This window comes from Crocodylus porosus, unplaced genomic scaffold (assembly GCF_001723895.1).
Source record: "Crocodylus porosus isolate Cpor-Errol unplaced genomic scaffold, CroPor_comp1, whole genome shotgun sequence".
Classification (NCBI taxonomy): domain Eukaryota; kingdom Metazoa; phylum Chordata; order Crocodylia; family Crocodylidae; genus Crocodylus; species Crocodylus porosus.
Genome location: NW_017728912.1, coordinates 7179597 through 7201210, shown reverse-complemented (window position 1 = coordinate 7201210; position 21614 = coordinate 7179597). Strand labels below are relative to the sequence as shown.

The 21614-nt window shown below is 42.8% G+C and overlaps 2 protein-coding genes across 2 annotated transcripts; one reads left to right on the top strand and one right to left on the bottom strand.

Annotated features, from left to right (window-relative positions):
* Positions 1-3019: 3019 nt before the first annotated feature.
* BBS12 (Bardet-Biedl syndrome 12) lies at positions 3020-7806 on the bottom strand (the record flags this gene model as incomplete). The annotated part of the gene is made up of 1 exon (XM_019534013.1): positions 3020-7806. A coding segment is annotated over one exon (2184 nt), but the record flags the coding sequence as incomplete, so codon positions are not given.
* A 2666-nt stretch (positions 7807-10472) lies between these two features.
* Positions 10473-17821, top strand: LOC109309333 (caltractin). The gene is made up of 5 exons (XM_019534014.1): positions 10473-10599; positions 12836-12991; positions 15075-15203; positions 15307-15444; positions 15659-17821. Exons 1-5 carry the CDS (start codon positions 10597-10599, stop codon positions 15746-15748), a joined length of 516 nt encoding a protein of 171 aa, XP_019389559.1. The 5' UTR covers positions 10473-10596; the 3' UTR covers positions 15749-17821.
* Positions 17822-21614: the final 3793 nt, after the last annotated feature.

Here is a 21614-nt window from a genome sequence, read left to right as displayed (position 1 = left end):
TCTGTTGAACTGGGACCATGCTTAATGCACTGCAGGGAACCAGGGATAGGATGGGAGGAATACATCTTGGCAAAGAGTAGAGGGATAAAGGATGGGCAATAATTCTTTATGATTTATTGCCAATCTCAATGTGTAGGCCATTTTCTGGCCTGAATACCTACACTGTCTCACCTCTCCTAAGTGAGGCTTTTCCTTTTTTTTGCCAGTCGTGTAGTTTTTATCATTTATTTTCAAAAATAAACACTAATAAAAATCATCAGGAAAAAATATATGGACAGAAATTAGGAGTGTAGGAAGGTAATTAAGAAACTAGGATGACAAGTTGCCTCTGGAGGAATACCTATGGCCCATGTAAGGTAGGACTTGAAGCTGCAGTGAGCCTGCTGTCTAGGCTCCTGCCAAATATCTGGCCTTTCTCCCTAGCTGTGAAACAGTCTCCCCTCCCTCACCTGAACACACACTTGAAAGTACATTAATTCTGGCATCATACCATTTTACACATTCACATATATAACTGTAAACGCCTTATCCACTATATGGCTGCATATATGTCTATGCAGATATGTTAATATGAAGTCAGTATAAGCCTGTGTGTTTAAGGGAAGTCAGGAGAAAACAGATGTGTTCCATGTGGGTGGTTCAACATAGCAGCTAATGGGGAGTTTTGTCTGGAGCAAAGGACTCCATGCGTGGGTATTATATTTCATTTGTGGGAGACATGATTTCAGAGTAGCTTGGATATTAATGTTACCAAACCGGTGATTTCCACAATCTTCCGTGACTACTAAGATAGAAATTGATGTGAGCAACCATAACTGTGAGATAACGGCATTTTTGTGGGAGAATTTTTCTTTTCAAATGTCAAGATAGATCAACATCTGTTACTCCAAATGCTTTGGTCCAGCAGACTTGAGGCAGTGAGCAACTGACTAGATAAAACAAGATCATTGGTGAACCCTGGGTAACAGCTGAAACAAGTAAATGACATAGATGTACTTTCCAGCTGATTTATAGTACTTCTGTTGGCCTTGCCTATAAAAATTAAGTGTCTAATTACCAAATTATTCTGCCTGAAAGCCTTTTAGAAGATTTCTACATTAGAGTATTTAAATTTACCATTACGAGCTATAAAAAAGCTCTCTTGGAAAATTTACATCATTTTTGGACTTCTCAACCTTTGGTGTGTCAGTATGTTCAGTGTCTAAGAGCCCTATAAATAGACATTTGGACCATTTCAATACAATTATTGAACAGTTTTTCCACAATCCACTAAGGCCTATTATTCAAATCAAATGTAACTGGATCTCTTCTCAGGAACACTGATTATGCAATACCAAAACCAGAAGAGTCAAAAGAAATTATTAGTGCCAAGCCTGACAATTCAATTGTAAACACTTGTAGAGCAGTGAGAGGGAGATTCCTTATATTTTTTATGCAGCATTCCCACCTCTTCACAGCTCCCTCTGCCTTCACCAATCCATCTCACTCTTTCCCCTCCACCTCTGTATATTTTTGAAAGGTAGACAAGCACATAATTCCTTTAGCTCTAATTGATTAGTAATGATGAATATAATTGCTTCTTGAATAAACCTTTCATTTCACTAAGTAGCTGGGGGAGCTCTTCTCTATTGTTAAAAAAAATTTGTAGCTGTTTCAAAAATAAAATCCCACAAACCTGTGATATGCATTGGGGGTGGTTCAGATATACCTGATTTCTGACACGTACAATGAATTCTGTCCTAAAGAAAGACATGGCCAAATAACATAAGATTTTCCCAGTTTTCAAAGTGGGAAGCTTGGAAACTTTTTCCCCAAAACTGTTAAATAGCAACTCCTGCAACCTCTTTTAATCAGAAGAACTTTTATAACAGCTTTTCTCTTTTTAATGACATTAGTAAAATGCCTGTATCAAAATATGGATTACAGTTCATAGTTACTGAACTGACAAAGTAACCTCAAAGAGATGTTCAGCCTTCCTTTTTGGGGAGATTATATATGAAAGATATTTATATGAAATGTTAAAAATCCTAGTTCTTCTTTATTTTCATATTCAACCATAAAGACAGCTGATGCAAATGAGTGTAGCTCCACTGAGGTCAATGGAGCTACACCAATATACACAAAATGAAGATGTGTCCTATGATGCAATTTTCCGTATGATCTAGTGGGACATAAGGAACCTATAGGAGACAAGGCATTTTGATAGGTCCATGTCATGTGAATAATAACAAGCCCTTTGAACACCTGGGGGGGAAAAACCAATAAAGACTCCTCCTGGACCCCCCTCCCCTTCATCCTACCTAAGGATTATTTTAGGGTCTATGCAATCTGTCTGGTTTGCCACGAGTATCCTCAAATCACCTATACACAATACCATCGGATGCTTTAGGGAAGTGCCCTGTGTCAGAGTAATGAAAAAAGTTTGCCTCAGGAATATGCAGGATAAATTGTGAGTCAGGGGCTTTGTCAAGGTAAGTGTTTCAACCTGCAAAACAGATGGGGAAAAACAGGGGAGTGCTGGGGGAGAACAAAGAAAATACAAAGATAAGAGATACAATATGCGTGCATGGTTTTAGATTGGAGTTAGTGACAAATAGCCCGACAGAGACTTCTTAGGGACCATTCTCCTCTTTTATGAGCTTCAGCTACCGGTAGTCAGAAGGAGCTGATAAAACTAATTAAGTTGGTGAAGAGGACAGGTCTTCAGAGGAGTCTCTGAAGGCCGCAAGCTAGCTGGAAGCTGCTAATAGAGAGAGAAAATGAGCGTGCCCATTGAAGGGGTTCAAGGAGCAATCACAGTAAACTAACAGGGCAGTCTGCAGGAAAAGCCTATGGAAACAGAGGGACAAAACTATTGAAAACAGTAAGTGTGCAGTGGCAAAGCCCATGAGGCTTATACTTGTCTTGTAAGCAATTGCTCTTATTTTCTGACTGCTAGGACTTGCATTAAAGCAGTTCCTCCCAGCCCTGTGAAAACTCTTAACCTCCACTGTCATGCAAGAAAGTATAGCACCAGCAATTGTAGTGAATAAATAATCTGATTTAATCCAAAGATTGTCAGCCATTTGTATTACGATGGAAAAACTCTTGAAAGCAGTGACCGTCTGGAACGCTACCATTTACACTATTTTTCCATTCTATTCTCACTCAGAATGGGAGGCACTTACCATTACGGGTGACTCAAAAGTATTATTAGTTTCAGAAACAGTTTTCCATAGTTTTATACTTTTTTGCTGCAACTTAATTCCAGTTGCCTTCTGGCTCTGGTTGCAATGTGTTATTGCATGGTAAAACCATTCTTGTCTAAATTAGCCAGCCTCAAATTCAGTTTTCAGCCATATTAAAAGTATTGCAGAGCTCAGGCTGTAAAGCTGCCTTTGATCTTAAATGGGGTAATCGGAAAGAACCAAGAAGAAACTACCAAACAAGTAATACCTTAATGTGGATATACTTTTCCTCTTCAAACTAAAAGTAAATTTATACCAAGCTTTGAGATTCTCTATGATATTCTCGTAAAAAAAATTATTGATTCTTCATATGAACGCCTACCATGAGGTACAGCACTCCCAGACATAACCTACTGCAGGGACCGGATTCTAAACTTTGTATTTGCAGAAATAGATTTGAAATCTATTTATAAACAGTATGAAGTAAGCTGCGTATCTGTGCACACACATTCTAATTTTACATACATTTTGAGCATACGTGGCTATGCAATATTTTTCAGTCATCCTCTAGAATTGGAGGCATTAAATACAGAATTCTTTACAATACTGTGATATATATGCACCATATGATTCTTTCAAACAACTTCCAATCACAGAGATTGTGAATTATTGATAATAATGTTAACTCACAAAATAATGCAGATACCCTTTATGACCATTTTTTTAAACAAATCTAAAAAAATTGTCTTCCTGAGACACTCCCTTACCACGCTATAATTAACTTTTGAATCAGTACACAGGTCTTATGTAGCATATTTCAGAGCGTTTTACAAAGGAGCTGGAAAATGCAAGAACACAAAAATGAAAGGACATACCTAGGGATATGCACAGACCCTAAGCATGATTGTGTTTGAGAGGGGATAGAAATATTAACATTGCTTTTTGTTCTGTTCTTGGAATATTATCAAATGGCTTCCTGTGTGTTTTTGGGAAATGTATTGTCCTCTGCAACCTTCCGCAAATAATTTTTTAACACTTAGGAGCAGGATGGGAACAGATACTCAAGTTTTCTCTCATAGCTCTTCCAAATGCAAGTCAATACATGAGTTTCTTGGGGTAGAAAAGATACTGTATTTGTGCTGCCATGAAAATGTTTACAGAAGTACAAATGGCAAGCAAATAGACATCCCTACCCTTTGTTGTACTCTACTCATGGCTGCGATAAAAGGTTGTGTAAAATACTGCCACTTTATTGCACGGGATATCTATTTGCTCTGTAGCAAAGGAGTGCAGGCAGCCTGGAGCTACCCACACTCTCTCTAGCCACCTTGGCCAGATGCTCCTTGAGGGGCCCAATCCTTTGTACCCTGGGAATTCCCATGTAGGATCAGGCCTGTCAAGCCCAAGAGACACCAGTCTGGCTTTCCCTATTTGCAGAAAAGTAGCCTGAGGAATTTCAGGGTGTCTCTCGGAAAATGGGGAAAAATCATGGTTTCCCACTTACATAGACCTGCCCTGGGATCTTCAGGGGCACATCTCTATAAGCAGAAAGTCCACGTAGGTCCTTGTGTGCAAGCATGGGACCCAAAAAATTCCTGGTGCCTTGTGCTTCCACTCCAGGACCCGTTCCATGCTGACCTGGTCCTCTGCATGAAGCACAGGTTTGTGCAGGACCCAGCCTGGGTACCTCCCTGGACCTCCTTGCCAGGAACCATGCCAACCTGTGCTTCACACAGAGATGCGGGTTCTGGCATAGAGGCACAAGGTACAGTGGATCCTGAGCTGCCCCACACTTCTGTGCTGCCGTGCAGTGAGATCCATGTCAACCCATCCCTCTGCATGAGGCATGGGTCGGCACAGGTCCCAACAAGGAGGCACAAAGCAGCATGGGACGCTGGGAATGCCAGGGCAAGGGGAACGCATTTTCTGTTGTCCGACATTGGGTCTGATGTAGGACAAGCAACATGTGTTTCATCCAATAAACAGATCAGCTGTGGTGGGACGCATCCTGCCAAAGCCAAGCAGTTTTGTTTAGTAATGCCTGTTTTCACCCTTATGCCACTTCTTACAGACCTACTCTGCCAGATTCCAGCAAGATTAGATTCAGGTGCTACATCTTTTCATCTAGAAATAATATTCAGAGAAGGACCAACCATACTTGGCATCTATACATGTATTTAAAGAGCAGTTCTCCCTCAGCTGTCACCAGTTAGTCCCTGGCAGACCTGCACCAACAGGGCCCTTTCTCCAGTATACAAATAGGGTACTAAGCAGAGCTTTCCTCATTGTACTTATCCTCCCTGCTTTTGATGGAGGTCTTCATGAAGTCCAAAAAATGCCAGGAGAGCATTACTAGTTATTGCCACAGGGTAGCTAACATGCTGTAAGCACACAGCCTCACTTCCTTTGATATAACCAGTTTGAGTAGTCAGACCCATAAAGAGAGCCTGCAATTCTATATAAATACGAATTCACTTGAAAGAGGTGAACTTAATAACTCATTTCTCTTTGGACCAGTGATAATTTCAGAGTCTGTCTGAAGTACCAGTAGCACCAAGTCTAGAGCCCTCCGCCACGCTTCCAGCTTGGCTGTCACATTGTCATAGACCTGTACAAACTCCGTGCATTTAGTTAATGGATCAGGACCTACTTTGCCCACCACCTCTCTCAGATTAAACTCCTGCAGTATATATGCTGAAGGAGAGCCACAGACTGTCACTTTTTTGAGATGATGCTTTATAGAGATACTTGCTTCAAATTCTGATGTGAAATTAGCAGAGTTGCACATGACTGTTGAAAGGTATTTATGCCAACCACTTGCTAGAGCTTTAAGGACAAGGGGTTTAAATTCTGCCAAAGATTCTGCCATCCAGCAAGGAGCACTGTGAAACTCTCCTGCAGAGTTTTTATTTGCTTGATTTAAAGCCTGGTCTACAAGCTTCTGAACATGACTGAGGCAGAAGAGTTCAACTGCACCACCTCCAGGAAAAACTTTCCCATCAGTTAAAGCATGCTGCAGTCGATAAGCACAAGTCCAGAACTGATCATCAATGACTTGCATCTTTGAAATCACAGTGCTACTAAGCACAGCTGTTACCAGGGTACTTCCTTCAGCCTTTATACTGATAAGCATCCTGCTCTCCAATTCCTCTGTACTCAATTCACCAATTCTCCAGAAATCCACCCAGACACCACCTCCCACACACTGACTGTTTACTTGGGTGAGGTACGTCACAGGTTTTGCTCCTGTGACCCGAGCAAAAGCATATAACACATTTTGAGTCACTGGGTTGATTATAAGTATGTTATTTAGGATACATCTTTCCATTAGATGTTCACACACATTTCCTTTTACCAAAATTAAATTTACTTCTGACTGCATTAAAATATCTAACATACGACTTGTCCATGAACATCCTGAGCTGCTTTCTTGTACACCCAAGCTTTCTGATACTGTCTTTACATTAGTTGGTCTATTAAATCCCAAATGACGATACTTTTCACTTAGGTCACCGTCTACGAGGAGAATCTGAAGCAGTTGGCCCTTAAGCTGCTTGGTAACAGCGGCGTTCTCTGGAGATACTGATGTGACATACCCTGGACAGATACAAGAATAACTTTCAGGTACCCCTGGTAAACAGCATGTCACAATTTCTTCAATATTAAATTGAGACAAACCTGTGGGATTAGTTTTCCATTGCTGACATCTAACAATATCCTGTACCAATTTCATGCTAGACTGATTTCCATGGCTCAGAGCCATTGCTAATTGTCCAAAATCTTTATATTCATAGCAATGCGCTGAAGGTCCGATGGGATTCCCCTGAAAACTGCCTACATGGAGCAGAGAGCATTTTTTTCCTACAGCATTAAAGTGTCTACTGTGAGTTAACTTTATTTTGTTGCAGCTGGATGTAATCAAACTGGTTCCAGGAATTGAGAGCATAGTTTTATCACCCACAGGTCCAACTGCTGAGTGCATTTGACGGCCTGCAGCGTATGTAGGTGAACAGAAATATCTGTTATGAAGATCACAAGTGTTTGCTTGATGGGAACAAGGACCTTCTGGAACACATTCGTCTTCTGTTACAGGAACATCTTTATGAAGATGCATAGAAGGATTCAGAAAGCTGGTAGACGCAGCACTGGGAGTTTTATTTTCAGAAATCTGGGGTCTAGCACTGTTAAAATTTGACGGAATGGGAACAGAATCTGGCCCTTTATATAAATCATGTACTGAGACCTGAAGACACTTGGCTCTTTCACTGCAAGAATGTAATCCTTCAGACATCACAGATACTATTACTGGAACAGGAACATTCTGCTGAAGACATTCAAGTACAGCACTGCTCCAGGCACCAGCAAGAAACAACAGGGTAGTTGTCCCAGTTTTATATTCTTTGCTTTGTGCCTGAATTGTTTCATTAAGAAGCTGTCCCACTGCACTAGTTAAATCCAAACTTTCAAGAAGTCTAACTACAGAGCAAGCCAAAACACTCTCATTAGTGCTTTCATTTACAATAAATTTATAGGATTTTAGTGGCCCTAAAAGCGTTCTTCCTGTCGATGCTAAAGATGAAAGCTGCTGAAGTCCAACATGTCGTCTTCGGTTCACATTTCTGAAAGCCATGACCACCAGTCAACATCTGTGAATAAAACAGAAGGTTGTTGCTCCTTTTTTCCAGAACTCCATACTTCCCAAAATATTAATGGTATAACAGTGTAAACAGATATTTTGTGATACTCTTTGTGCATATTTGCATTATTCATGGTCAAAGCATGCAGTTGCTGAAATATTGCGTTATTCAAAGATTACCAAAGAATACTCCCCTCCTCCACCAAATTAAAGGCCTTTTATCTTGTGCTATCAAATATTTTACAGCAGATCAAATTTTACAGAAATAAACATAAATTAACCTTTCCTCTTATTCCCACATCATTCGTATCCCCACATGTTCTAGTCAGTGCTATCTAATCCCATGTACGTGTCTGGTTTATTTAGTCATTTGGGCAGGAAATGTAACTTATATGCAACTGCTATTATTTTGGGGCATTTTTACACATGCAAGCATCACAGTTGTGTAAGTGGTGAAATGTGCATCAGCAAGCACTGAGAAAATGGCAGCGGCATTCTTTTTGAACTAAAACACCTTGGAGGTGATGCCACTGACTGTAAACAGAGGTTAAGACAATCACATTTCCCAGGTACATCTCACTCAGTGGCCAGTCTTCCTATTGTTACAGGTATGAAGAAACTGTCTTTTAAGCTTTGGACAGTAGTAAACTTTTTTTTAAAAATCAGCTTAATTTTAACATGAAAAAAGTGAATACCTTTTCTTCCTTATTAATCCTCTCCACTGATACAACCACAGCCTTTATTGATACTTCCTACCATGTTAAGTAAGGTACAGTGAAATATGGCCATATTCTTTTGAATGATCCTCCATACTAGGATTATACTTTTTTTTACTAATTTGCTTTAAACTCAATTAACTGAAAATGTGAATGTAACTTTCCTGAGAAGTCCCCACATAGATGCAGTCCAAGATCAAAGATCCATTTATTCAGATTAACATATAAGAATATAAAATGAAAAACTATTCCCAAATAACTCTGTACAGATAAGCTCCAGCTTCTTATCAAGCCCCTCTTATCCAGATCCATTACCTCTGACACCCACCTCCTTTCCCTCTGGACAATAAATTGTAGCTATTAATACTTGCTTACTTTGGGCAGGGGGCTGGACTCGATGATCTCCCGAGGTCCCTTCCAGCCCTAATGTGTATGAAGTCTATGAAATACAATAATTGTAGCTATTCCTTTGTTGTTTATTGGTTGGACCACATCATCTTTCCAATGGCTTTTCCTCCTTGCTTTTGTCTTCATTACTGGAATCCTTAACAATTTTATTTGCCAGTGTCACAAAATTATGATCCAATGCAATGGCAAAACACTTCACATTACTTCACCGAGAGTTTGGGTCATGGAATAGGATTAATTTAATACGGTTCCTTACAGGATTTAGTCTTACTGACATACTAACATATTACTGTTCCCAAGTTTTATGCCGTCTCTATAACTGTTAACAAGCTGTAGCCATTTTCCAAGTTAAAATTGAAGTCTGTGGCATTTCTCAGGCTGGTTCATTTTGGTAGGGGAAAAACAAGAAGCTCCTTAATTTTACTTTTTAGTCCACAAAGCCTAGCCTAAATCAATTGCAGTGTGTATATGTGCATGTATACACATGTGTGCATGCATGCACATGTACGTGTATCTCTGTGCAAAAATGAAGTTTATTTTCTACCTCTGGGGACTTTTTGCCATCTTTAATTTTCCCTTAGCCTGAAAAAGGGTGCGTGCAGAGCCATCCCTTGGGTAGGGTGAATTGGGGCAACTACCCTGGGCCCTGCACTTTGGGGGCCCTGAGAAGCCGGGCAAAGCGGCTATGGCTCCTCCTGTGGGGCCTGCCTGGAGCCGGCAGCTCAGCCCCACGCTGCGGAAAAAGTATCCAGCTGCTTGCCACCCCCCACCTCCAACTGGTTGTTGAGCGGCTTTTCTGTGGAGTGTGTGCAGGATCTGCTTGTCCCCAAGCGCCAAATTTCATTGCTACAACACTTTGCAGGGGTCCCACAGCCCCATGCAGCGTCAAAGGGACCCCACACAGGCCGATTTGCCCTGAGCTCCACACCTCCCTAGGGTCAGCTCTGGGTGCATGTGCCCAAAAGGTTGCAGAAATAGTTAAGAACTTGCAGAAAAAACGTAGGTGCTCTAATAAAAGGTATCATCTCTGAAGCAAGAGTTCTAGAGTTTGGCATTTCTGTGCGCGTGCGTATAACACGCAGCTTGACGTATGTGTGGGTATACATGTGTGTGCCTGTGCGTTTATACCCACACTTACATATAACACGGGAGCTGAAGCTCGCTCAGGCAGACACACACACGAGTTAGTGTATCCGGTGCAGCCCAGTCCTGTGCCCCTTCCTTGGCTACAGCCTGCCCAGTGCCCATCTCCCAGCGGGGCAGAGCAGCGCCGTGCCGCCCTGGGGGCTTCCGCGCTGCCCAGGCCGGGCCGGCGCCGGGCAGGATGACAGGGCCCGGCCGCGCTCCAGCGAACGAGCACCCAGGGGCCAGGAGCCCGCCGCGCCCCCCACTACTGACCGCGCTGGGAGGGGCTGGGGTCCCGCCGCGCCTGCGCCTGCGCCGCCGCTCCGCAGCTGGCCCGGTTGCCGGGACACCGACGCCTCGGCGCGCCGGGTATCTACCCGGGCTGACCCCGCGGCGTTCTCCGTGACGCCACTGAGGGCCCGCGCCGCCTGATTGGCCCGGGGGACAGAGATGGGCGAGGCCCTGCGGAGCGTTCTCCTCGCCCATTGGCCGGGCTGCGCGGCCCGGAGACGGTGACGCGGAGAGAGGCCTCCTGCCAGGGCACATGGTGAGTCGGGGGGCGCCGCCGCGGGCCCGGAGCGCAGGAGACGCAGGGAGACTGGGGAGGGGGTATTGCAATCTTATATTGCATTCATATAATAGTGCAGTGGAGGGGGTAGCTCTTCCCTCCGCTGGCTGCTGGCACTCGCCGGTGGGGCCCGTGGGCAGTGACTGGCTCCCTGCCCCCAGCACCTGCTGTACCTCACTCCTGGCCCTGCTTGCATCTTACGTGTCCCCAGGACTCAGTGCTCGAAAGCTTGCAAAGAAAAAAAAATATTGTTTGGGGTTTTTTGCTATTTTTTAGCTGGTCTAATAAAAGGTATTGCCTCTGAACCACGAGTTTCAGACTTTTGTATTTCCCTGCAATGGGGAGCGTCGGTTGTAGCCGTGTTGGTCTAAGGACATAGGCCGACAAGGTTCTTTGGGTAAATGTAATAGTACGGTATCTTTTATTTGATCGATTAAGTAGTTGGAAAAAAATACTCCTTGCAAACTTTTGGGCACAAACGTCCTTTTTCAGGCACAGAGAAAGTCTGTTGGTGTTTTGTGGCAGCTTCTAGTCCACACAAGCAGACCCTCCCTGTGCCTGAAGAAGGGTGTTTGTACCCCAAAGCTTGCAAAGAACAAATTTTCCAACTCCTTAGTTGGTCTAATAAAAGATACCACATCTACCCACATCTACCCAAAGAACCCTTTCTCCCAGCTACGGGAGGCTGATAGGTGGGCCCAAGCCCTGATCCACTAGGCACATCACAAAGGCCTGGCTCTCCTGACATGACAGCTTAAGCTGGTCGTGGTGGCAGACACCAGACTCTGGCCATTTGCTGGTTTCAGCAGCCCCACGGGGAGCACAGAAAGCAGCATACAGATCGCGGGCACTCCAGGGCTGCTCTGAGAGAAAGGGCAGGCCTCCAAGTACTTCCCAAATGGACATGATGGAGAAGTGAGAGCACAAACCACGTGCTTCCTGTGTGGGTTTCACAACAAGTGTTGTGCTTCCTTGGCTGTGCTGCTGCCCACGCCCCAGCAGCTGGATTAGTGCCTACATACCCTAAGGTAGCTTATTCTGCTGTCATTACTTTGGCTGCAATGTAGTTGTTCCCGGAGGCCAAGTCTACACTAGGTTTGCACTGTCTCAGGCATTGGAGCTTACTGTAGACAGCAGCAGAGGCCTTGCAGGGGCAGGGTACTGGGAGCAGGGCGGAAGGTTCTACTCAACACAGAGGGCATCTGCATGTGCACACTGGTGCTGAGAGACCTGGCATTCAGCTCCTCTGGACTCGCATTTCTGCACAGAGAGAACAGGAATGGAGACGTCTTGCTCAGAGTCAAAGACTCTGTGTTCTTCTCATTTTAAGGCTAAATCAGTGCTGTGACAGCCAGGAGAGAACAACACACTCAATCATCTCAGTAGCACCTTAACATCAAGACTGAAAGATGACTGTTCATGGGTTGATACTGTTTAGTTACTGACCCTTCTAATACAAACATCCAGTTGCTTTGCTTTTGCTGTGATGCATAAAGCCCAGCACTTCCTCTATTTGTCTTCGGGTAGTCTAAGCAAAGGGATTTTTGAGGAGTAGCCACCAAAGACGCAATCTCCTGCAGTTGCAGCAAAGAAAGTCCTTTTCCAGTTCGGCCCCTGCTAGGTACTTAGACATGCAGGGAGATCATTCAGTGCCTGGGGCAGAAGCGTTTGTGGGAGAGATTATGCTGACCACTGGAGAGCAGGATGGGGATGTGGGGGATCTCAACTGCCCCTGCTCTCTGCACTCCAGCAGCACCTGCTATACCTACAGCACTTGCTGTAGCAATATGGGCTTAAGTTGCTGTAGCAAAGGGACAAGCTCCCTGTGCTCTGGCGCAGAGGCACAGGTTCCCTAGGGGCTGTTTCTGGTGGCCTGTTCACTCCTTCCCCCCCACCTTCTATACATTTCTGGGTGCAGGGCTGCACCTCTCAGGGGATGCACTCTACACAACTTCAGCTTACCTGGCACCCCCACCCCCTCTCTGATTTACTAATGGGCATGGGGCTGCTGCACCTTTATGGCTCCTATGGCCTGGTGACACATGCAGTAGTAAAAACTCCTGGGGGGAAGGGGCCATACTGGCACCCCCTCTGAGTTGGTGCCCAGGGCAGATACCCAGCTCTCCCTACAGTTGCACTACTATAGGTACTTTTATGGTTTGTTTTCCCAAAAAAACATGTTTTTTAATTTTTATTTTTCACCCACTTCTTGTAGGCCTCCAACTACAGGAAACCTGGGTTGGGTCCAGCCCAGAAGAAGAAAAGCGGATTGAAACCTGAATTAACAGAAGAGCAGAAGCAAGAGATCAGGGAAGCATTTGACTTATTTGATACTGATGGATCTGGAAGCATTGATGTAAAAGAACTGAAGGTCTTTTCTTTTGCATTACATTTATTGGCAAAATTGTGCTTTTTGACATCTTTTCCTCTTTGGTCTCTGAACTCAGTTGTAAAATGTTATTGTCATAAATTTGATCTGAAATGGCCTGGTATACAAAGGCTACACTTTGCAAATACAGCTGAATTTCTGAGTACCCAGTCTAAAAAACTTCTAGTGCCCAATTACCCTGGGTAGCAGGGCCTGAATATTCTAATGAGTATATTGTATTAATATTAAAACTAATGGAGAAACTAACCTGCTTCTAAGCTAACAGTATAACACAACATATTTCTTTTGTAACATCAGGAATGCATGTAGTAGATTGGATTATTTCTAAGGCAGTTCAGGGATTGAGTTTTTCCTTGGAAGTGGGTAAGGGGAGGAGGGAAATGAGGGGGCATTTATAGTGATTTAAATTTTTTTTCCTGTTCCATAATGACAAAAATCTTGCTGCCTGTCTCCTCCCCAGTCTGCTGTGTGCCACGCACAGTGGCTGCCTGTACTACTTGCGGCACTTATGTCACAAGTTGGCCCTGCCCATCTAATCCAACCCCCAGCTCAGATGCAATATTTGCTGTTCTAAACCATCCCATAGGTGGATGCCTGTTTAGCTTCCTTTTGAAAACCTTAAGGCAGGGATTTTCAACTTTTTTTAGTAAGTGTACCTCTGGCAGCAGGACATGGAGTGAGAGGGCAGGGTGGCATGGGGGGGGCGCATAGCTGGACCTGGAGCAGGGTGGCACATGGCCAAACGTAGAGTGGGGTGGTACAGGGTGGTGGTTGGCGGTGGCAGCACAGAGGGGCACCGCTGCTCTCACCTAACCCTGCTCCTGGGAGGCAGCAGCGAAATGGGTGGGTGGCAGCTCTCCATCCCTGCCTACCTGCGCATACCCCCTAGGGCCTTCCCAAGTACCCCCAGGGTATGCATACCCCTGGTTGACAATCTGTGCCTTAATGGAAAGAGATGTGATAACTTCACTAAGCAGCTACTTCCACTGCCCTACTGCTCTTGCAATTAAGAACTCTTCCTGAGACTTAGACCCACTGCCTCTAGTCCTGCCATCTGTATCAAGGGAGAACAGATTTTTCTCCACCTTTTTTATAGCAGCCATAAAATTTGTACTTTTTGGGTGCATCCATGCTTGTGCATTTACTGTGTAGTAACCAAAATAACTGTGCAGTATGGGTGCATGTCTACACTTGCATGCCTGTATTGCACAGTAACTATGGTGACTTAGGCTTAAATTTACACCTGATTACTTACTGCGCAGTAACGCAAGTGTAGACACCTTCCTGCACACTAACACTGTGTGTTGTATACTGACTTGGGACTAAAGTTAGTCCCAAGTCAGTCCACACATAGCATTAATGCGCTTTAATGCCTGCACATGTGGATGCTGGCCTATTCCCGCTTACTGTGCAGTATCTTACTGCACAGTAAATTTAAGCTGATGTAAATACATGTGTAGACATTCCCTGTAAGAGTCAAAGGCAGGGATTCTAGTTTGTTTTTGTTTTGTCTGGCACACTGACCAGATTTAAGGATTCTGAATACCTACATGACTCCGGTTTTGTTTCCTTTCCTGTCCAGAGCTAGAACTGGGGATTATTTTAAATTGTTTTTACACAAGTGAGTTATAAAACCCAATAAGTATTATGCTTACATGATTATAGTTTCACTGATATGTGGTAAAAGTTCTGCCACAGATTCTAGTGGGGGTAGGGTCAAGTCTCTGGTTTGATAATTCAATCTGTCTGTGAAATATCTTGAAAATAACCGTGTAAATTAAAATAGATTGAAAATGCTTACAGTAGTACTGAACACAATCATCAAAGGAGAAAATCCCTTGTTTGAAGTAGGTGCAGAAAAGATGCTGCTGAGTTTTAAGATTACTAAGCCCTACTACTATTAATAACTGCAATAATGAAAAATAACGGTAATGGTTTTCTTTATGCTTTGTAAGCTTTATGTTTATAATTTGGAGAGACAAAAATGAAGCAGTTTAATGCAAATGGTATTGTTATAATTCTATTGGTATCTTCTATACATAAATGAAATTGCTCTTTCAACCAGGTTGCAATGCGTGCTCTAGGCTTTGAACCAAAGAAAGAAGAAATTAAAAAAATGATAGCAGATATTGACAAAGAAGGAAGTGGCACCATTGACTTTGAAGACTTTTTGGCTATGATGACCCAAAAAATGGTAGGAATCATTTTGATTTTTCAGACTACCCAATGTGATAGAGGAATGCTGAAAAAGAATGTTTAGATAGTAGGATATTCTTTTCCTTTCACTTTCATTTCAGAGTGAGAAAGATTCAAAAGAAGAAATCTTGAAAGCCTTCCGATTATTTGATGATGATGGGACAGGAAAGATTTCTTTCAAAAACCTAAAGAGAGTTGCCAAGGAGCTGGGAGAGAATTTAACAGATGAAGAGCTACAGGTACATTTTAGAATTCAACAATATTTTCCCAGCGAACTTTGGGCCTATCCTCATACCTTTACAAGTATAGTTTTAGTAAATTTTGTAGGAGTTCCAGAATTAAATGCATTACTAAATATCTCAGCAAAAGCTTGTTTACTTTTAAAATGTTTTTTCGTAAGTTTTAAAGCAAGTGAAAGGTGTTGTTTTGAGTCTGTTTGTCACCTCTTTACAGGAAATGATTGAAGAAGCTGACAGAGATGGAGATGGAGAAGTAAACGAGCAGGAATTTTTGAGGATTATGAAGAAAACTAGTTTGTATTAATGTTTGTTGCCTTCTCTCAGAGTTATTTTAAAATGTGATCTGCAAAAGACTTAGAAAATACCTGGCTTACATCCCATTTTCATGATGCTTCACAAATCTAAAGAGAGCTTGAAAGGATGCATTTTTGTTTTGCAGTTTTTCAGTAGAATCTGTTTTGTTAAAATTGAGGCCCTATGTAGGATGATTCTAGTTGACAGACAGAAGAACAAGCAAAATGAGATACTACAAAGGTGAAAACTGAGGGTGGATTTAGACTATAATAGTTGTGGGGGGTTCAAGTTTTGTCTGTTGGGTTTTTTTTTTTAAATAACAACACTTTCAGTGACAAACACTTTGGGGAAAAATGGATATTGTTTCAGCACCATGGATTCTGCACCATTTACACTCATTTAAAGTATGGAGCCACAGTACAGATGTTCTCCAGCAAGTCTAGGGAAGACTAGGTTGACTTGTCAATATTTCTTAGACTTCCAAACAAACCCCAAACCCTTCCATGCCTGGATTGTCCAAGTTTACTGTATGACTAATCATTGTTTTATTGCAAGGTACTTATTTCTGAAGCTTTATTGAGTTCCTGCAATTTTCTTCCTTCAAGTACTTAAAGTGAAATTCAGTTCTAGGGTCCACTGACGTACCAGAGTTGTGCATGTCTGAGGAAACGCTGGCCGTGGCAGCTTAAAAACACTTTTATACAATCTGATCATACCTTAGAGAAATAATTTGTTGCACTATACAGATATAATGCATGAGGAAATTCAGGTCCGGTTAGCCCAAATTCAGCTTCCGGCTTCCGTACATGCAGGAACTATATTTTAATTTTATGGAAGTACTTTTATTTTCTTGGGAACTTCTAGGTATTGCCAGTTTCTAAGCTTTACTGGCTGGCCACACGTACTTCCTTAGGACAAGCGTATATCTGGCAAAGGATGCTCACTGTGTCATCTGATGACTTACTCCACAAGGAAGGATATTCCACAAGACAATGTAAGATAACCATGTTAAAACTATAAAGAGGTTGTACAACCTAAGCTATGTGCAATTACAGCTTCCGAAAATGGAGCTCAGAAGGGAGAGTTTGACATTTGAACAAAATGATAATTAGAAACATTTGGGGACAAAAGAGGCTATTGCCTCCAAGACTCGTCAAGATCTTACCTTTTTCATGGCTCTACTGATTAACAGACAGTAAGGAAGCACTCCCCAGAAGATTTGTCCAGTAAAACATTGAAACTTATGATGATGAGGTCTTGGGAGTTGTTCCTTCCTCATGTCTGCAGTTGGAGGGTAACTGCAAGCAGCTGCAAGGCCCCGCAGGGCAGTGCTGGATTTAGGCACAAGCTAAGTAAGCTACAGCTTAGGGCCTCACATTATGAGACGCCTCTAAATATGAAAAAAATACAGTAAAACCTCACAAACCCGGCAGTCCCGAGCACGTGCTGGAAATTTGAAAATGCTGTTTTTTTAAAACTGGCACTGCAGCCAGTCATGGAGCTGGGGAGGGGTGGAATAGCAGTGGCTGGTCTCAGGGCACTAGCCACACTCAGAGCAGTGGCCTGGGGTGCTTAAAGGAGGTGACAGCAGCTATGTGCAAGCTTCCCTTGCCACTTCCGGGCCAGCGGGAGTGGAGCAGCAGCTGGTCCTGAAGCGGCGGGGGAAGTGCTGGATTTGGTAATGCTATGGTGCCTCTTAAACTTGATGTAGTTTAGGGCCCCAGCATGTCATAATCTGGCCTTGTCTCAGGGGGAGAGTTAGTTCCAGGTATGGATGTGGGGAAAATTAATATATATGCCTTTGACTCGCAGATGCAGGGCTGGCATGTTTTGTTCAAATCATTCTATCTTTTCTACAGCTGGCTGTTTTCTCTGAATAGGCCACATTCAGCCTATGGAGAGGTTGGCTTAAATCTATGGAAAACCAAATGTGTTGAACAAAACCTCTTTGTGAACTAAAATATTGTTATCAAATCCTCTGCTAACATCTTCAGTTGCAGTAGATATGTCCTCCAGTACTGTAAACTTTTAAAAACTTATGTTTTAACTGTACAATATGAAATAAAAGTGTTTTGCAAGTATAGTTCTTGTGTTGCATTTAACATGTTTTAATATGGGAACTTGCACTACAGTCTGTATATCAACAATTTGTACGAATATGCCAATTTTGGACTATCTTTTCATTCCACATTTTGTAACTCTTTCTAAAAAAAAATGCAGTATCAAAATGTTCTGTTAAACACAGTTTTTTTTTTCCCCTGGCATGCTGATTAAAAATTTCTTACACTAACCCAGTCCATTGAGAAAGGGAAATTTGAGCTTCTACAAGACTATGGGGAATCCCACAACTTGGTAGACTGACTATACAACTTTTTGATTGCTTCAACAGGAAAAGGGTGATGACTCTTGTTTACGTGTGATGCATTTAGTTTTTTCCTGCCGTGATCCCATTACTTACAATTCTGAAGGTAGGAAAAAGATACACAGCCTTACCCAGTAAGTCTGTATCTTGGCTATAAAGGCATGAGCTTGTTAATTAACCTCTTAAATCCAGAGTTTTAGACAGCTGCTAATTTAGCCTAATTTAGGACTCTTCTAGTGTGTTAACAATTATAAAACAAAGTCTTGTGCTGTTTCACAACAGGGCAAAGTGCAGTTCTAGGGACATCCTGCACGCTATGCTGAACTATGTCTGAAAATGACAAGTAAATAGTATCTGTATCAACCAATAACTATGTAAAACAACTATGGTTCTACACAAAATATTTCAAAACAGTCCATTCTTGTTCCTTTAAGGATTTTATAATTCATGTTTCTATATATTTGGTCATTTTGCCACTAAAGTTAAAAACAAAACTTCACAAGGCTAGATTTTTAAGACACCTTACCCCAAAACCCCTTTTCAGTGGGTCAAAAAAAAAAAAAAAAGAGAACGACTTTCTAGCCTGATGGTGAAGACACTCACCTGGAAGACCCTGGTTCCAGTCTACTTCAATGAATATTAAAATATTTTACATACTGAGTCTAGAATTCAGGAATCAGGAGTGACCCACTTCAGGAAGACACAGTGTGATCCACTCCATATACCCAATAGGTTAGTGCTTTTGGCACTCTTTGAATAAGGAAGCCTGGATTCAGGTCCGTGCTTCAAATGAGGCAGTGAAGGATGGCTTTGAACCTGAGTCTCCCCATTCCATGTGGGCACTCTAGTAAGTGGGTTTTTAATTGCAATGAGGAACATTACAACCTGCACCAGCAGCACCACCTCTTCTGTTTTCTTGGAAAAAAGGACTGACCTGGCTTCAGCACCTAACTCCCAGGAGCAGGTTTATGGCTGTGAAGAAAAGACCTCCCCCCACTGAAAGGTAGGGCTGAGACCCACCCTTCTTCACAGCATCTCCCTAGTGGCTAACCTAGACTGCTGCCTTCTGGGAATCCAATTTTTTTGCTATCTGACTCCCTATTTACTGTACAGGGGATCTTGGATGTCTAACTTGGAGGTGTGAACTCTACTAGATGGCAGGATGCCTAAAAGTCAGACATCACCATGCCTAGGTCCTCCTCTGAATCTTAACTGCATTGACTTTGCCAGGGCTAAGATTTTACTCAGAGTCCATGATCTTTGGATAATACAACAGGAATTCATTTAAAAAAACCCTCTAAGATTACATTTAACTAAAATGAATTCAATGATTACGTTTAGATATAAAAGTATTATTGACAGCCAAAAGTTCTTAGTTACAGTTGCAAACACCTTCCATTGTAAAATCCAGACTTAGCTTGGAAAGTTTAGTAAGCTCAAACATTTTCCTAGACTAACACCACAGATAGAAAACTGTGTACAAATAAGGTAACTTCCAAGTCTGGTAAAATATGTCCTGATTTGAAACAGATTTCTGCCTAACTACTTCCATCCAACTTGAAAATAATCACCATTTGTTCAGGCTTTAAGGGGATTTAACTGTTTTAAAGGGATGCATGAACCAGCTTTGGGAAAACAGTTGAGCTAGTTCTTATACGGCACTTGAATTAAGCAAAGTTACTAACTTTGGCCTGGATGCAGAAAGGGGCTTGGGCTTAGTGGTTCTCACTATCCAGCTTTGGGACTTCACAAACACAATTTAGGTTCATAAATCATCTATGCGGTGAATGAAGAGAGTGAAGTGCCTAAAGGTGGGATTCATAAGAGTCAGCATGCTGAATGAGAGGTGTCTAACCTAACCAATTGGAAATGCTGGAGGGATGCATCTGAAAGACTACCTGTGTCTCAGAGTTGGACTGCATTATCTCTAGTCCTGAGGTAGAAGCCCATGTGAGATTAGGATTCACAGGCTGAATCATCTCCTGGACTTTGTCATTTAAGTTGTCCCTTTAAGTACATTTAACTGCCTCACTTGTTACTTGTCAAAACATACCAGCAGGAGGTGGCAATGACTGTGCTGTCACCCACTTAAGTAATACTGGGTAGCACTCACACAGAAAGTGGGAAGCCTGGCCTTCAGAGTACTCTCAGCCTGAAGGGGCCTTAAACCCACCCTCTCACCTTCCTGAAGCATGCCCTAGCCATCAGGCTAGAGGCTGGATAGTGGGGCATGTTCAATTCCTTCTGCTGAAGCTGTCTCTTTGCAGCCAAGAATGCAAGATTCATGGAATAAAAATGGACACAAATCCATCCTCCCCCCCCACACACACACACATACATCTTTATCTTGGCATAATTGTACCTGACCATATCCATAGCCACCTACATGTTGCCTAATCTGAATCTAATATTCGATACAACACTTCTTGTTGGGAGCACAACCGGATGTCAGAGTGTCCAAACTGATATCAAATGGAGAATTGCCCCTAGGGCCCCCCTATACGTAACACTTAAGGCATGATTAACCAGTTAATCATGCTTTAAGTTGTGACCCAGCTACACATTCAACCAATAAAACATAATGTAATAAAACAATCAATATGGTAAAACATTATGCTACAAAAGTGAGTTAATAACTGTGTAGCTTGTACTAGTCACACCATTAATTGAATATGCAGCCAAGTGGAGGTAGTGTCTTCAGCTGCGGGGCTTGTAGCGGGGCAGTGCAGGGAATGCTGCTCACAGGGGGGGCAGCGCAGGGAACATTGCCCTTCGATGCAAGCCCCACCAGACCCCATCAGCTGTGAGGCTCAGAACTGTGGGTGCCCAGGATCGTGATCCGAGGCTCCCCTTGTGCTGGTAATAAGGTGTAATGGGATCTAATGCATCATCTCATAATCGTGCCTCTGCACAACTGTGTGGATTGTGCTTTAGATCCCATTGCACCTTTACCTGCATGTATACAGGGACCCTGAATGCCATAGAAACCATTGGGCAAGAGTCTTTATACCCTTCACATTCTGGTGCTAGCTATCTTTGTGCAAAGTGGGGGGCTTTTGTTGGCAGTCATATTGTAGGTTACTACAGAGGATACCTTTGTTGGAACAGTCAGCCCCCATACACTGATGTTTGTTGTCACTGGTTGACTCTCAAGCTGTAGAGCAGGGGCAGAAAATTATTTTGGGTGGAGGGCTGCCTACTAAGTTTTGGCAAGCCACTGAGGGCCACATGACAGGCAGCCAGGAGCAGATAAATATTAATTTTCTTAATTTTGGGGTGGCCCCACAGGCCGGATAGAATGGCTTGGCAGGCTGCATCTGGCTCCCGGGCCTCATTTTGCCCAGCCCTGCTGTAGAGGAACACAAAGGGTCCTTTACCAGCTGAGCACTAAGAGTCACTGTACTCTAGCTCCACTAGAAATGGGTCTATCATTTTAGAACAGTAGAAGTAGGTGCTATTTATAATCCTTGGATACATGCTTCTAGTAGCCTAACTAAGGATGAGGCCAACGGGG